General features: G+C 41.8%; 1 protein-coding gene across 1 annotated transcript; it reads right to left on the bottom strand.

Moving 5' to 3' along the window:
* Positions 1-324: 324 nt before the first annotated feature.
* SERINC1 (serine incorporator 1) lies at positions 325-17,458 on the bottom strand. Its single transcript, XM_080588369.1, has 10 exons — positions 17,293-17,458; positions 11,963-12,124; positions 10,975-11,168; positions 7,910-7,989; positions 7,595-7,732; positions 5,558-5,727; positions 5,340-5,430; positions 3,602-3,743; positions 3,261-3,491; positions 325-1,921 (listed from the first exon to the last, which is right to left on the bottom strand). The coding sequence occupies exons 1-10, from the start codon at positions 17,329-17,331 to the stop codon at positions 1,783-1,785; spliced, it is 1,386 nt and encodes a 461-aa protein (XP_080444495.1). The 5' UTR covers positions 17,332-17,458; the 3' UTR covers positions 325-1,782.
* Between the last annotated feature and the right edge of the window lie 167 nt (positions 17,459-17,625).

Genomic DNA, 17,625 nt, shown 5'->3' with positions numbered 1-17,625 from the left:
CCTCTTTCAGGGAAGGACCAGTTACTTGTTACAGGACTGGGAAACTACCATATTAACATCAGCATTCAAGTGTCTTACCTAAGCTTAGAAGAAGTGCAATATAATGCAGCCCAAATTGTTTCCTGATGAAGTGGGGCATGCAGTTAAAACACAAGTTTTACACATGTGAGAGAGATGACTACACAGGGCAGAGACAACATGGAAAACTTCACAGACTTGCACAAGATCTCAAGGGCCAGGAAGGTAAGATTAGAATACAATGCAAAACCAGGCACCATCCACCATGTTCAGCAGTAGTATGAGACATGAAAAGTCATTACGCAGTTTCATCCAAATTTATTTATTAATAAGGTAACCACATATTCCAAATTACTACAAGCCTTACTAATCCTTTCATTACCATCTCAAGCTTGACTGACATGTCATTTCTGCAATAAGTGTCAGTGTCTAGGAGTAAACTTAAAATAAAAGCTTAGAGAAGAATTAGCAACAGGAAGTAATGGTATAAACACCACAGTAACAGATAATTGTGACAACTGCTAAAGGCTTTAGGGTAACCCCCAATCAGACTGCTCAAATTTCAGCTTGTAGCAAGTAACAGAAATATATAAATAATGCAGCTTATGTACTTCAGTTACAAAGCAGCAAGCACAAAGGTATTTAAGATTTCATAACTGCACAATACTATACAGTATTTTAATCAAACACCTAATGTTTTACCTTTCGTCTAGAACTACTTTGTAGGCTCAAGTCCATCTCTAGCAATGGACAGCAAAAAAAACAAAACACATTAAAAGAGATCAAAATTTAGAGCCCCAAATGTATTAAGAAACACTTCTGTTGAAGTCTCATTTAATGCAAGCCTCTGCTAGTTACTGCAATTTCAGTGCTCCTTTTCCTCTGCTTCTATTTTAATCACTATACCACAGAAATTCCTCTGAAGGGCCTACGGTTTTCATCACTCGACTCCCTGCAAACCCTCTGATTGTAACTTAGCCAAGAAAGAAGATGGCACACACAACAGCAATAAATTACAGCACAGCTATTCAGTTTAAACTACTTTTTAAAAATATGTAGATGCATATTGTAAACAGGTGCCTTAAAAACATGCATCTGAGCATCTGCTACCAGGATGTTTTTTTTCCCCCAGTCTGTCTGTCTTCCTGCCTGCAATGGATCCAGTCATTCCCAGGAGGATGTTAGCCTCTCCACAACCTCAGGTGCAAGTTTCCCCAATTAATATTTGTGCTAAAGGTATTGCTGCCTTTACAAGAAAAGGTCAGGCTTTTATTGCCAACATGATGCAACGTGTCCCATAAGCTCTAACGTGCAATTTTGAGTCTAACAATGCTTACTCAAGACTTACTTTGGATTCAAGGCAACGTGGATTATCAAAGGCAGCCCCCCCCTTTTCTTGCAAAGCCTGATCTAATACAGTTTTGTTACTCTGGTTAACACTTGCGCATTTTTTCCCTAAAACTATTTAATGCAATTGAGGAGTGGGGAGAAAGACCTACTTCCCCAAGGCTTTGATTTATCTAATGCTTCCAACGCACTAGATCTAGAGTAATCCTAAGAAAACCATCATCGTAGCAATTGTCACTGAGCTCAGTTAGAAAAAGTCATTTGGTGAAATGACAAAAATACACGATTCGAGGTGATCATGCAGAATAAAGCGGGGTATACTACATGGACAGCACGTGTGCACACATATTTACAGCTACACTATAACCTGGAATACTGTTTGTTTTAAAGACATGATGAAGCTAATGCAATGCTTGCTTAGTCAAAGTCACGGTTTGTGAGAACCAGCGGAGCAACCAGAGTCCACACATACAACACGATGCCGATCCAGCTGGAAGATATCTTCACCCAGACAGACGGCCATTTGCTGGTCATTGTCTCATAAGAAGAATCCGGACTGAAAGAAAGAAAATAAGTTTGCTTTTCTGTTTTAATATGACATGGCCGTATAGTAAGCTACTCTTCAACATTTTCAAAGGACACCTCTTCTACCCTTCTTCCAGTCAGTTCACACCAATCTGCATGAAAATGCCATTTCTAAGTTGCTGTCACAGGAGACTGGAAAGCAACAGAAGCTCAGAATGTACATCATAAGAGAATTTGTCAAGAAGCAGAAATAATTACTATGCAAATCTGTGGAAAGAGGAATTGGATAGTATTTATATACATACTAGTAATGCAATTTATCTAGTGCAAAGACAACCCCTGAGACTTAATAATCTTCTTGTAATATTGACCCAAGAAGGGCCACAAATCAAATCCAGAACAGATCTATTAAGAGTTACTCTAGAAGAAAATCTTTCTAGTTCTGTTACTTTGGTACAAAGAGTTCATTAACAAATTATTAGAGACCTTTAATTTTTGTTTTGAATTCTGAATAACATCTGCTCAAGCTGTTACACATCTGTTTGTATATTATCAGATGTACATAGGTGGAAAGACTACCCAAATAACTCACTGAACTCACATCTAGGAAGACATTTCAGCAAGCAGGCGATTTAATTTGCTTCCACTATAGACCCCAACATAGAACAGCTGAGGTTAGAAGGGACCTCTGGAGGTCATCTGCTCCAACCTCCCTCCTCAAGCAGAGACATCTAGAGCTGGTTGCTCAGTACCATTTCAAGGCAGCTTTTGGATATCTCCAAGGAGGAAGACTTCATAACCTTTCTTGGGCAATCTGTGCTAGTGTCCTTGATAACCCCCACTGTGAAAAAAAATGTTTACTGATGTTCAGACAAGCTCTTGTGTTACAGTTTGCGTCCATTGCCTTTTGTCCTGTCACTAGACACCACTGGAAGAGCCTGACTGCCCTCTTTGCACCCTCCCTTGAGGTATTTATACACACAGATGAGGTTCCACCTGAGTCTTCTCCAAGTTGAACAGTCCCAACTCTCTCAGCCTCAGGAGATGCTCCAGTTCCTTCATCATCTTTGTGGGACTCTATCCATTACATCCAGGTCTCTCTTATACTGGGGAGACCAGAACTACCAGAACTGGACCCAACATTCCAACTGTGGTTTCACCAGTGCTGAGTAGTTGTTTCACCTACTCAGCACTCAGGGAACACCTCCCTTGACCCGCTGGCATTTACCATGTCCTACCTCTTTTTTCTAGCTCTGTCAGTAAACACCTGGTCCGTCCTTGTTATTTTTAGTTGTTATAAGACTTAATCCAGCTAAATGTAGCTTCTTGTATGCAGATTATTAGCATTCTGTATTATCAAATGTAGATACCTGTACCAGTTGGTAAGTGTCATCATGATATACAGTGATGCCAGGAAAAGCATGAAATGAAAGAAGGAGTAACTGTAAGTAACTCCATCCCTTTCGTTATCTATGGCTCGGTGCACATCATCTCCATCATCAAGGGAGCCATCGTTCCTGGGCATTCCATCCTCGATCAGTGTTGATTCATCGCTGGTCAGCATCAGCTTGTTAACTTGGCTGTTATTGGATGTTCGGATGCTGTATTTGACAGGAAAAGACACAGTACCGTTACCCAAATGAATACAATTTCGTATCTAACAAACGGAAGTAATACAAGCTAATAGGATTTTTTTTAAAAGCAATCTTACCTTGAATAGAGGACACACAGCAAAAACAAAATCAGTCCTACAATTCCTTGTGCATCCCACCACTGCACCACTTGACCTTGGGTTGGAATGGTGGTGGTATTGTAACCAATGATGCTCAGCAAACTCGGGTTACAGCGCCTATCTGTGAAGGAAATTATGTTAGAACTTACATACACGTTTAAATATTTGTTCTGTTCTTGTTTTATTTCTACGGTGAATGCAGAGTGTCCTGGTTTCAATTAGGACAGAGTTAATTTTCCTCATAGTAGCTGGTAGGGTGCTATGTTTTGGATTAGGATGAGAAGAGCGCTGATAACATGTTGATGTTTTAATTGTTGCAGAGCAGTGCTTACACCAAGCCAAGGACTTTTCGGCTTCTCGCTCTGTCCTGCCAGCGAGCAGGCTGGGGGTGCAGCAGGAGCTGGGAGGGGACAGACCCAGGACAGCTGACCCAAACTGGCCAAAGGGGTATTCCATACCATCTCACGTCATGCTAAACAATATATAGGGGTGGCTAGCCGGGGTGGGGGGCCGGCTGCTCAGGAATAGGCTGGGCATTGGTCAGAGGGTGGTGAGCAATTGCATTGTGCATCACTTGTTTTGTACACGTTATTATTAGTAATACTATTATCATCATCATCATCATTATTATTGTTATTATTATCTTCCTGTCTTAATAAACTGTCTTTATCTCAGCTCACAGGCTTCACTTTCCTGTTTCTCTCCCCTATCCCAGAGAGGGAAGGGGGAGGGTGAGCAAACAGCTGTGTGGTGTTTAGCTGCCGGTCCAGTTAAAGCACAACACAGCGTAATACAAAGAAACTTTGTGACCGTCAAAATCTTGGATGATAAAAGCTCCAAATCTAATTGTAGCCTATAGAATCTCTAAAGCAGAAAAATGGCTGTATGTTACATAAAACTCTTGTACAAGTTTTAAATCCTCTATCTGCTCTATGTATCACGTGCTTTACTGTTGCATCTCATAATTAGATTCAACAAAATAAAGGTGCTCTGCATATTAAATGTAAGAAATTCTACTGCTAGAAACCAAGTTTGAAAACTACATACTCTATAGATTGGGAATCATTTCAAAGTTAAAAAAGAATGCTACAACTCTCAGCATCCACAGGTAACACAAATGAAAGAGCAGAAAGTATCAGAAACGTATTTTCCCGTAACACCTCAATAGTTACGCTGACTCACATCATTGGTGTTACACAGAAGCACAAAATATTGTCCATGATTAAGATTAAAGGGCCACTTCAATGCCAGAGGCAATTAAAAGCCCCCAAAATCAGTATTTGGGGGTTTATGTCCATCAATGGAATTATTTATTTCTTTATTTTTAAATAGACGTTCAGTTGTTTTCAGACAAGATAAAAATCTTCCATTAGGAAAAACACAAAGCAGCAGCAGCTCAGTCACCAGGCAAGAAGCTTGAAACCTGGTATGGAAATGAGACTTGTAACCATTTTAGACCACTGCAACCCCGCCAACAACATGTAGAAATTCTTCTATACAATAAACATAAGAGCAAGTAAAAAACATGATCTTTGGAAGAACTGTTTTTTCGGTGTTATTACAGGAATTTGGGGCTGTGGGAGAAACCGCGAACTATGCCTGCCTCTAACTTGCATACATTGTAACACCTCATTCCAATACTGCCTCACAAATAGGTGAAGATACAGTTTACTGCTAACCTGGCACCCAAAAAGCCATATACTATTGCTACACTTACCTGGTTCATTGGTCATGGCTGACCAAGTCAAATACATGGTATAAATTGTGATCACAGAAGACTGCAGCAAACCAGACCTTGGCTGAGATTCCTGTATGAAGTAGTGACGAAAAAGCAAAGTTAAGCAATTAAAAGGTCTCGGGCATGATTGCGTAACAGGTTTCTAACACTGAAATAACAACACAGAAAACCACAAGATAACAGAATTAAAGCCATACCTGAATCTTTGGCAGAATTGACATTACAGAAGCACCGATGCACAGCAACATATTAACACTGATGAATGTCTTGTTTTCAGAACAACCTTCTGGATGAGTGTAATAAACATAAAACAAGACAATAGCTACTAGAGACAGCAGATAATTGACAGCTGTGGCTGACAGCAGAGCTGTGAAGAGAAACAAAAACAGAGTTAAAATTTATTATTAATAGACTAGTAAAACTGAAATAATATTGGATGATGATCATGTTTGGGATATTTTATACAAAGACAGAATTGGAGAGCAGCTCTGGGCTTTGAAATGTAAATGAAATAGATTCCTCTAAATAACCTGAGATGTTAAAAAAAAATGTGAAGCACAAAGCCATATTTCATTTCCCAGTGCTCTAAGAGCAACCAAGACCACCAAGAATGAAGGAATATAGTTCTACTACAAACACTTTGGACAAAGGCTTAAAAAAAGAGAAACTGAATAACCACTTCTCCAACAGAAAGAAATACAAAACCTATTTCCCAATTCCATCTTATTAAGAATATTAAAGAACAAACTGAAGCACCCACTGTACAAAGACAGGCTGAGCTTTCTTTTGAAAAGACTAAATCATCACATCTGAAATTGCTTTATTAAAATTAACATATTTCTCCAGTGAAATGACTTGTACTTTCCTTCACTATCTCAGCTGTTCACTCAGTATATGCCCACAGTGGGTTTACATAATAAGATTTTGGTATCAGGGGGCTGCAGGGGTGGCTTCTGTGAGCAGAGTTCAGAAGCTGCCTCATGTCAGAGTAGAGCCAGCTCCAGCCGGCTCCAAAAGGGACCTGCTGCTGGCCAGAGCAGAGCCAGGGAACAATGCTGGTTGGGCCCCTGGGAGAGCAGATTGAAGAATGGGGGGAAAAAAAACTGCTGTGCAACTGCAGCTGGGAGAGAGGAATGAGAACCAGCCCTGCAGACCCCCAGGTCAGTGCAGGAGGTGCTCCAGGCACAGAGCAGCAGTTCCCCTGCAGCCCATGGAGGAGCCCCCGGTGGAGCAGGTGGATGTGGCCTGGAGGAGGCTGCGGCCCATGGAGAGCCCCCGCAGGAGCAGGCCCCGGGCCGGAGCTGCAGCCCGTGGAGAGGAGCCCACGCAGGAGCAGGGGGGCTGGGGGGAGCTGCCGCCCGTGGGGGACCCGTGCTGGAGCAGTTTGCTCCTGGGGGATGGATGGACCCCGTGGGACGGAGCCGTGTGGGAGCAGTTCCTGAAGAGCTGCTGCCTGTGGGCAGCCCCCGCAGGCTCAGTTCGGGAAGGACAGCATCCCGTGGGAGGGACCCCACGGGGAGCAGGGGCAGAGAGTGACTGTGAGGGAGCAGCGGAGATGAAGCCTTAAGGAATGACCACAGCGCCCATTCCACTGTGCTGCTCAGGGGGGAAGACACAGAAGAGGGTGGTTTGGACAAAGGTGCTTTGAGTTCTCACTGCTCTAGTCTGTTAGTTATAGGAAATAAATTCTATTCATCTCCCTATGCTGAGTCTGTTTGGTCCACGAAAGTAACTGGCAAGTGATCTCCCCCTGTTCCTTTGAGGAGAGGGAATGAAAGAGTGGTTTTGGTGGAGTTTAGCTGCCCATGAGGGTGAAACAACCACAATATCTTAGAAGAATGACAGGCAAACATATTGAGCTTATGCCTAATATGAACAGTAGTAGGCTAGTTTATTTTTAATCGGTGTTAAGGTGTAACAAAGCCTATGACTGGGTAGAAGAAACACACACACTATAATAGCCACTTCTCTGCTCTCATAAATTGATACCACATGCCTAGAGATTAGATCTTACTAGTCAGCGGGAGCTGCTCTTCTCCCACCCTCCACCCTCTATCTCCATTTTTAACTTGGTATCAAAAGGACAGCTTGACAACTGAGCTAAACTATACCATCTGAAAAAATGATATTTGTGCTCAAAGTAGATCTTCTGCACTCTTGTAAAATACACTATTTTGGTGAATGATGTATTCAACACAATGAAATTTATTTATTTTTCAGTTGTAATACAATACCTGCATACCAGCATCTTGAGTTTCCTTCCTCCATTTTTTCAACCCAAGATTCATTCCAGGAGTGGGCGAAGTCAATAAGCAAGACCAGCTGAATAAGAATAAAGCAGAATGCTCCAGCCATACCTACATAAAACCATACTATAAAGAGAAATAAAACCAGTTTAGAGCCATTTATAATATACTGCTCTGTCTCAAACACAGAAAAGGTCTATAGTTATGCAGATACAGAAAAAAAAAAAAAGCTATCAGCACACACTTTAGTTTTAAAACCAGTATGATCCACCGTGATCCAGTAGAAGGCCAATATTCTCTTACCAGTAGTAAAAGGTCCCTCTGGGATGAAGAAGGCTCCAACACTAATTGCAAGTGCTGTTGCGAATTTAAAGAACCAGAATCTAAAAGGAAAAAAAAAGGAAAAAAGAAGTCAGGCATCTACTGAAACATGATCCGCTTCACAGAGACTCAGCCAACACAAAATGCACATTCTTAGAAGGCTTGTTTTTTAATTCATTCATTCTTAACTCAGCTTTTTCAAGATAAAAATCTTATTCTATCTACCCAAGGCTTTTTTCCCCTTCCAGAAAATGATGCTTAAACCATGCTAGACTCACAGCATGGTTTCAGTACTTATTTCCCATAATTATCTCCCTGATGTACAAAGCCAGGATGGTACAAAGTTGTGAGTTTTTACCCCAAAGGTTTTTACCTAGAGAAATGAGGTTATTGAACTCCATGTATACTTAAGTCATGGGCACAAAAAATAAAAAAGCCTTTACCTGTTTTTAATATTAAAACTAAAGAAGTAGAGGATTTGGTTGGTGCCTACAATGAGAAAAATTTTATGCTGGAATTCCCTACCAGTCTCAAATCATTTCTTACACAGAGATGTATAAAAGCCTAGACTCTTCCCATATAACTTCAGACTTTACGCTGACACCTGATGAAGATTTATCACAGCAACAAAAACAATGGATTTATCCTCGACAGAAAGCAAACAACTGAATTCAAAGCCCTTGTTTGAAACCAGCAGCATTGCACTTTTTCCAATAAAACATATGTGCTCCTGGACAAACAACAGGTCAGATGTCTCTTACATAGAAGACAGGGAAGTCTTTTAGTGTTATCCAAAGATTCACCACGCACACACCAAATGCAGACTGTTCAAATCTCCTGCATCGGGAACTTCAAATTGAAAAATTACCCTCAACATAACTATAAGATGGTAAAGACTTCCTGATCAGAATGACACAGCTCCAAATATAGGCACAATACCAACTACATGTACTTCAAAACTCAAGATAGCACAAAGACACGTACCACACCCTCACAATGTCAAACAGCTGCATGGTGTTCAAGTTTTCTAACCCTTCCCATCTTTTTCCGTACTTCAGTCACCACCACCTGATCATAACAGCCCAAAAATGAGATTAAACGTCTTCAGATAAGAACTCTTGAGAGAACTTCAATTGCATAGAAAAGAACTATGTAAGATGAAAGAAGTGCAGAATATGGGAAAACTGAATTCACTGTGATATAGTGACCAAACCTAATATTAAAGCTGAATTCACTTTGGAAAAATATTGTATAATACATTAAAAAAATTACCACCAAAACCCACCAAAAAACCACCACCAAAACCCTAACCCCTAACCACTACCCACAAAAACTAGTTATTGAAACCACATGTGTTTTTTTTTTAAGCAAATGTCATTATCAGATATAGAAATAAGAACGGTTTCAATTTTGTGTAATTATTCCTTAATTCCAGATATTTAAAAGGATTTTAATGCTTTATCCACATACAGCTTGCATGATAGCTGAAAAGACTTCTCTGAAGTAACACCTACAGCTGCCACGCGCTCTGTGCAAGCCAGCAACAATCCCCTGAATACATTGCAACTATTATAACTGTTTTTTTCCCCCTATTATTTTTATTACCCTGAGGCAAGAAGCCATCCTGACTGCTGTTACAAAAGCAAAGAAAGTGAACACTGGCACTGGATCAAATCAACTGCGTTTGACGTACAAGTGTGAAGAAGTGCATATGCATGGGAAACCTTAATATTCTGAATATTTCAAATGACTGACAGAAAGATTACATTGCAAACTATTAGTGAGGATACACACAATTTCAAAATCAAAACCCACGGTTTCACAAAGCTACCTGTAAAGCATATTATTGAAGCAACTACCTGCTACAGAGGTGTTGGAAGTTATCATCATTAAATATTTTACTGGTAACTGTCACAGAATATCATTTTTCCTTTTATCCTACTGTTGATACTAGATTGGCTAAGAGTAAACTGCTGTAGATTGTATAAAAAGTACTTAAATTTGCACTGAGGCTTCAGATAAGTGTAACAAGAGATCCCAAACAGAGAAGTGGTCTTCGGTAAGAAGATTTCATACCATGTAAAATGTTTTTATTGTTAAAAAACCTCACACACCCACTCCTCAAAGTGTTTGTAACAGAACATACTTGATCCATTTCCTTTTTGCTTTTAACAAATATGTTTTCAGACAGTTACCTGTGGTAGTACTGGAAAGATTTAGGGGATACTCTCATGAACAAAGTAAGGGGAGAAAAAAAAAAGCTGAACTGAGTTCCTACTGCTAATGCATCTTAACAATACCATATCCAGATTTTTTTCTTTAGACCTAAACAAAGAAAAGAACTAAAGCAATATTCTGTTCAGTCCTGATTTTCTTCCCCCCTACAGATTTAAGAAGTTACATTACACGTAGGTTGACCTTGGAAGAAAAGTATCACTTGAGTCAACCTGCAAGCTGAAATTCCACTAATATCTTCAGTCTCCTAAAAGTAACTGTAATGAAACCAAAAAAATATTGGGACACTCAAACTACACAACTTATTTTTCCTTATTTACAGAAGAAGACTGAAGAAAAGATAGCAAGGAGATAAGAGATGTTACATATCTACATATACAGAGAATCTCAATAAACATCAAAGTTAGACGGAATGCAACTCCTAGAGGACAAGTGAGGCTTTTTAAACTTTCTACTTATGAAAAAAAATCTCAGTAGAATGAAACCTGGTACCATTTTTTATTTTTAAATTTTGTTTTCTTTGGACAAAAGCAGAAACTAATTTTGGGAAACATCTGGACAGATTACCCACTGTCATAGTTAAGGCTCTGAAAACTAACGCCATGTGTATCTTTTTCTTTTACAAAAATTAATCTGCTCTAAGAACTCTAACTTTGAATGCCTTCTACTGCAACAACACTCCTCTCACTTTTCAAAATTCTTTGTTTGTGGAACAGTACACTTGAGCAGCACGCTTAACTGCAGGCTTAATTTTCACAGTAGCTGCATCACACACACAACCGCCCGCCTCACTTCTCATTTCTGCATCTTACCCATTGTGCACAGCTGCTCTTGGGTCATTGCTGCTCTTCACTTTGATCATCAGTAAGGAGAAGAGAAGAAAGAACATGGCCATACCAAAGCACACACGGTACACTGCTTTGTAACCAACTAATACATCGCAATTCACATGGCCATGCACACCGGGAATGGCTGTTCCAATCCCTCCGTCACAAAGTCCAGGAATCTGTGATAAGCACAAGATACAGGATGCCTTTTACAGCTCAATAAAATGAGTAAATACATATTAGCATTTTGTTAATATACAATTCATTAATATTGTAACTTTATGCAACTACAAACTTTGCAGAAAGTGATACTGCAGAGCTGTATAGTTAAAGTTTAAGCCAAATATTAAATGAATTTTATTAAATGTATTGAATTAAGTGGAAGAACAAAAGCTTGCCTAACAGAACGTACTATCTACCAAAAGTAGATATAACTTTATATAACTAAAACTGTAAAAATTATCTAAGCACTTCCCACTTCCCTGGGTGAAAAAATACTACTGTCCTTAGTAAAAAATGTTTTTGCTACATATATGCAGACTTAAAATTTTAACTATTAGAGAACAATGAAAACTAGAAAATAATGTTAGACTGTGGTTCTTTTACTCTTTTATACTCTTATTAACATCAAACAAAATCAATTAAGTGCCACAAACACAAGCACCTCAATAATAAACAATTTAAACCTCTACAAATATTAATTACAGTTTCCTGTTTGAGGAAAGACTTATCTTTCTTATTCAAGCGATTAAAGAAGAGATACAATTTTATTTCTAAATAGTGCTTTTCATCTATGCAGTGATGCTCCCAAGAGTTCATCATTTACTTGATCTACAGTCAAAGTAATAGTGATTGTGAAGCACAGGTTGCAGCAAAATGTTGTACTTAAATAAAACCCGTGCTTTCGGGATATCATTTACTATTATCTGCAACATTTGTTCTACCAAACATGTTAACAAAGAAGTAACCCGACCTTCTTCAGCTGCTCTTCCATTCCTGGTATTAACATCACACAGGCAACGCTCACACCGAGGAGTAAGAAGAACGCATAAATCAGCCTTGTGATGGTGGAGTTGTTTCCACTGGGGCAGCATCGGCACAGCAGACACGGGGCACTTCCACACAAACATGGTATCTGACAGGGACACAGAAGGTAAAAACAATTTCTTTAGAAAGCTTTGCATTCCTTGGTCACAATCAGGCTGTACGGATCCCCAGAAGTTAGATGGAAAATGACTCATGCCATGCATCTCATCTCCAGCGTAGATGGAGTGGCTGCAACGTGTTACAGAGCCTCCTAACAACCGTGGCAGCAGTTCCTAGTGTACCACTGTACAGTACAATTACTGCCACATCAAAAGTAATCATTTAACCATTCAAAGGAATGGAAGACTGGATTCTGGCTTACTTGTTCTCGTTTTTATATTTTATTTCATCTAATTAAGATTCAAGGATTACTTCTGCTTAGCAACTACATCCTCCCATCCACAGCTGCAGAGATGAAACACACCCCACAGAAAAAAGTCCGAGTCCAAGCACCATCTAGGTATGTCTTCAGCACCTACCAGAGCTGGGCTGCAGTCCTTACTGGGGCAGAGTCATGCAGCACAGACAACGGGTAAAACAGCCTAAAGCTGGGGCTGCAATTTATTGCATTTTTAACAGCTATTCACATTTAGGTATCACATAATTCTCTGTTAGCTGGCAACACACAGTCACAAAGCACACAAATAAAGCAAAGCATGCATTATCAGCTCTACCAAATATCAACGGCAAGAGTTGGATAGGAATGCTCTATAGTTGTAGATGCTACGGGGGTCAATTGAGGACAAAAAATTACTTGCATTGGGTGAAATCTTTTCTTAATCAGAAAGCTGGGGGAAGAAGGGAGCAGATTCACTGAAAACACCTGTACCTCACCCCTCACCAATTCTTTGTCACTTGCTGCATGACCATTCAGGGAGCAAAAGAAAGGCAAGTGCCCACAACTAAACGTAAGCCAGAAGAGGGAAGATTCAATCAAAATTGCTTTTTTTTCCTTGTTCACTAATAAATTATTTTATGTAAAAAAAAAAAAAGATGGGAAATTCCAGTGAGTGGTTAATAGTTAAGGTTTCGGGGGCCACAAATTATTCAGTTTCAGTAAAGTCTACCAATGTGAGAATCAAATGCATCCCCTGCTACAGTTGCCACCAGGTTCGTTAAGCAAGTACTGTTCCATGTAAGCTACAAGATAACCTGCAACCCACGCAGCCCCCACACTGCTGCAAACCTCGCTGCTCCCCCGGCACGAGCTCAGGTACACCTCTGTCTGGCAATAAAAGCCATCACCGGTGTCAGTCACCACCGGAAAGACACTCAAACACGGGAGAACGGGAATAGCAACAGGGCCACATGACGAGGGCACGTCAACCATCCAGGGTGTGGGCATGTGCCGGAGAGTTCCTACCAGTTGAGTCACTCGGCAAACAGGACACCAGCAGCCTGGCACCACTGGCAAGGCCCCGGGGCCAGCAGGAAGGCTGCCAGGATGCTGCCGGCAGGCTCCTGAGAGCCCTGGGGAAAACGGGCACATCTTCTCCTCTGACAGGTTCAACCAGAGCCACACGCTGGACCCACAACCCGGGGCTTTTAAATGATTGCCTTATATTCCTCTCCATGCTCTTTCTTAAGGACACAAGAGCCAGGAGTTTTCCCTCTGCTATGCTACACAATCATTTTTAAATTAACAAACATCACAATTAAAATTGCTTTGCCACAAAAAAAAAAGTGAAATTAAGTAGATTTTCACTGTAACTATTCCAGTGTGCTCTTTTTGACCTCCTCCTCCTTCTCTATTCGGTAACATTGCAACACAAAGCGTAGGAAGATGTTGATTACCAGCAATACATTAGGGGTGTTTGTGCTTAGTAAGCACGAAATGTATGGCAAATATTGGCTTCGGATGCATCAGGACTTTTTAGAGTGCTTATGTATTTATGGTATTTCCTCCCCCCAAATAAATAACCTCTCTACTGAAGGATATTCCTATTTTCTGCTCAAAACATTAATTTATTGAACTAATTCTGTGTGCATTCATATTTTCAAAGATATTGCTGAAAAAAAGGTTGAATTCAGCAGAGCAGTATACGAGACTAGGTTCATCTGCTGCAGACAAGTTGGTGCAAGGACTGCTGGGCATAAAAATAACTCCTCTGGGTTATCCCAGTGTTAAATAGCTTGTTAAATGCCTAAGTAATCGAGGCAGCTTCCTTCTGAGTGTATCAAAAGGAACACACCGGACTGCACCTAACCTGGATGTTTCTAGAGGCTCACAGGAGCTGAAAGAAAGATCACCGTGTCCACCTCAGCGGGAAACACGTGCCCTAACTGAGGCAACATGCCTCGCTTGATTTTCATGTCTGAGCAACATCAGCTTTTAAAACACGTGGCCCCAAACAGCTCATTCTTACAAGCTGTGACTATGCACATCTCTGAGCAAGAGATACTTACCGATACTATTCATGTAAGCTGGCTCCTACGGGAAGCCACGTTACAGTCCCTCTTTCTTCCAGAAAGATACATAAATATACACCACTCCCATAAAATAATATTATTATACTATCATCAAAACCATTGCTAATGAGTAGTAGCCTTCAAATAGAAGAGGAAACAAAAAGGAGTCTGCCCATGGAATGCAGTTTATAAGAGATAAGGACAGTCTCTGTCAATTTCTGTCCTCCCAAATTCAGAGCTCTGGGCCTACAGACAACACCACAGTGCAAAGAGCAAGCTACCATTACACACATCAAAGCTTAAAATTAACTCCTCAGGTGAAATTCAGCTTAGTCACAGATGCAGACAAAGAGCTACTCTGCAATTAGTTTTTAACTCATTTTCATAAGGAAGCTAGGACAATAATGGCCAAATCATGACAACAAAAATCTTGTGCCATCCAGTAACTGTTGAACCTACTGACCAACACACATTCCTGCACATTTTTTAGAAAAAAAGCAGCTCAGTGGTGTTCATGGATGCACAATAAGAACACACCTATTCCAGGAGCAACCAGTCGGACAGGCAGCTAACTCACACTTGCCAAACTCATCACTTCAGTCTCTAGAACAGTGGAAATTACAGGAGGATCGCACAAGATGAACGTTGCAGGACACAGGAGAAAGAAAACCCCATAAGACTACTGCAAGTCAAGCATTACTACCACTGATGTGCACCGAATAAGCTTTTGATATCAAATGTAATCTTCTTACTGGGATATAGTCTAAATGATTATGCACTGAATTCAGTGTCTGCACAAACACTAAGCCCCCACTGGGCCTAGTTAGGTTTTAGCTACATCATCCCTACCCATATGCTTAAAGCAACCAATTCAATCAAGATGTTTGCCTTGACAGAGAGTATTAAAGCGCAGGAAGCAGCAGACAAGCTGTTTCAGAGGGCACTGCAATACAAGCAAGCCCCAGTAAAACCATCAGGACTGACTGATCCAGGCCACCAGGATCAGAAACCTTTCGGTGAGATGACAATGCTCTTTAAGGCTTCTCCCCACCCCCTGTCTCTCACAGGCTCTTCTTTGCTCTTACAGACTGCCAGATCAGCACAGTCCTGCAGAGTGCAGTCATAACCAGAAGTACCGCCACACAAAAAAAAAATATCAAGAAGAAATAAAGGCATGAGGTTGGATGCCGAGGTCAGTTACTCAGCACAGCTCTGCATGGCACAATGCAGGGCCCCACAAAGCAATGCCAGCAGCAGCGTCTTCCTAGAGAGACATGGAGCAGTAATCCCGGCCGTGGCACAGCCTGCCCCAGCACACACCCCCCATCTGGTTCCCCCCACGCACCCCCCTCACAGCTGGTTCCTCTTTCAGAGCCATGAGTTGTTTACACAGACACATCCTTAGGGACCACAGCCACTTTCGATTCCTATGCTGCATAGGCTGTAAGTGCCGATTAGCTGTGGTTTTAACCGTGGAAAGAAAGTCAACACTTTAAAGCCATCGGGGAAAAAAAAAAAAACAACAACTGTTTGTCTAGGCACTTTAAAGGAAGGGATGAGAGTCACCCACTGTAAATGTGATTTAACCAAGATTACCTGATTACCTAAGTCATTTTATTTAAAAGACCATTAGCGGAACTTGAAAGCATTTCTCTCTAGAGAAAACAACACTCAAAAGCAAGAGCAACCATACAAGGATTCTTCATGCACTGCAAACACCAGTCAGTCACCAGAAAGGTTGTTCATGCACTTGAAACACAACATATTTTAACTTGATTATTTTCATTACAACTAGCTATACTGTCACCCGGTATTTGGCAGCAATTAAAAATGTTAAGTTATCTCTATTCAGCTAGCAATTAAACCCTAACTAGCTTAATCCATTAAGTGGTGTTTAGAATGTTGATTAAAGCAAAACGAACACTGACAGTATCTCTTTAGCAGGATATTATCAGCACTCTGGTAGCTTATTTACATGCCTCTCAGCCTGGAAGCTTACTTCATACTCAGTAATTTACCATCTCTATGGTCCTTCTATTAATTTTGCACAGCAGATTAAGGAGTTACGTTATCACCACTCTCAATATCACTACTCTCTACTAGGAAAAAATAAAGTTATATCAATTGGTGTATTATAGTATTGAGATAGGAGCTTGAATCTATATGAAGCTTTAGTAGACTGTGGGCTATATGAGCTCCTATTTAAATAGATACAACTTCATTTTATCTAAGCACAATAAATGCAATATTTTTGGTATGGAAATCTAGGTTTCCAAAATCCCACTGAGATTTTTATCCCAAACGTCTGAAGATTCACCACCCACGTGACCGTGAGTTATTCACACAAGGCCTAGATTTAGAAAGACATCATCCCTTAGAGATAAGTCAGCAATGCCTCGACGGGGAAGATGCCCGCCGGGAAGGACCTTCACCGATCTCTACGATCCTCTGCGCGGTGCTAACAGATTTAAACCCCCCTTGGAGCACCGTTTCCAAGCGCTCAGAGGCGGATGACACCACGGGAGCACGGCGCAGAGCCGCCCCGACAAGACAAAGCTGTCACAGAGGGGCGGAGCTGCCCCAGACAAAGCCGCAAGGAAGAAGCCCTGAACACAACGGCCGGCAGCGGGGCGTCACAGGAGCGCCGTTTCCCCAAACCGAACTTCACGAACACCGAGTTAGGCTTTTAAGGCGAGTTAGGGACGGGGGAGCTTGGACGCCACCCGCTCGGTAACGCGGCTTCGGAAGCGCCCGGCGGGGCGACGCCGTGCGGGACACCGGGAGGGGAGAGCCCGTGAGCGGCCTTACCCAGCTGGCGACGGAGCAGAGCCCCAGCACGCTGCCCATGGTCCGCGCCGGGCGGGGCTGCACAAGATGGACGCGGCGCCGCCGCGGGCTCCGGCGGGGGCTGTTTACGGCTCGCGCGGCGCTTCCGGCTCCTGGGATGGCGGCGGCGGCGTCACGTCCGGGGGCGGGGCGGTGGGGCGGGGGCGGGGCTCGTGCGGCAGGGGGCGGGGCGAGGGGAGGTTCCCTATGGCTGCTCCTTACCCGCCCGCTGCCGGTGCCGGGGGGTGATGGCAGCCGCCACGGGGAGCCGGTGCTTGGGGACCCAGGCTGGCAGCCTGACCCTGCGCCTAACTC

The sequence above is a fragment of the Anser brachyrhynchus genome (genome assembly GCF_964034855.1).
Source record: "Anser brachyrhynchus genome assembly, chromosome: 3".
NCBI lineage: Eukaryota > Metazoa > Chordata > Aves > Anseriformes > Anatidae > Anser > Anser brachyrhynchus.
The sequence above is the reverse complement of the archived record's forward strand: the minus strand, read 5'-3'. Positions and strand labels throughout refer to the sequence as shown.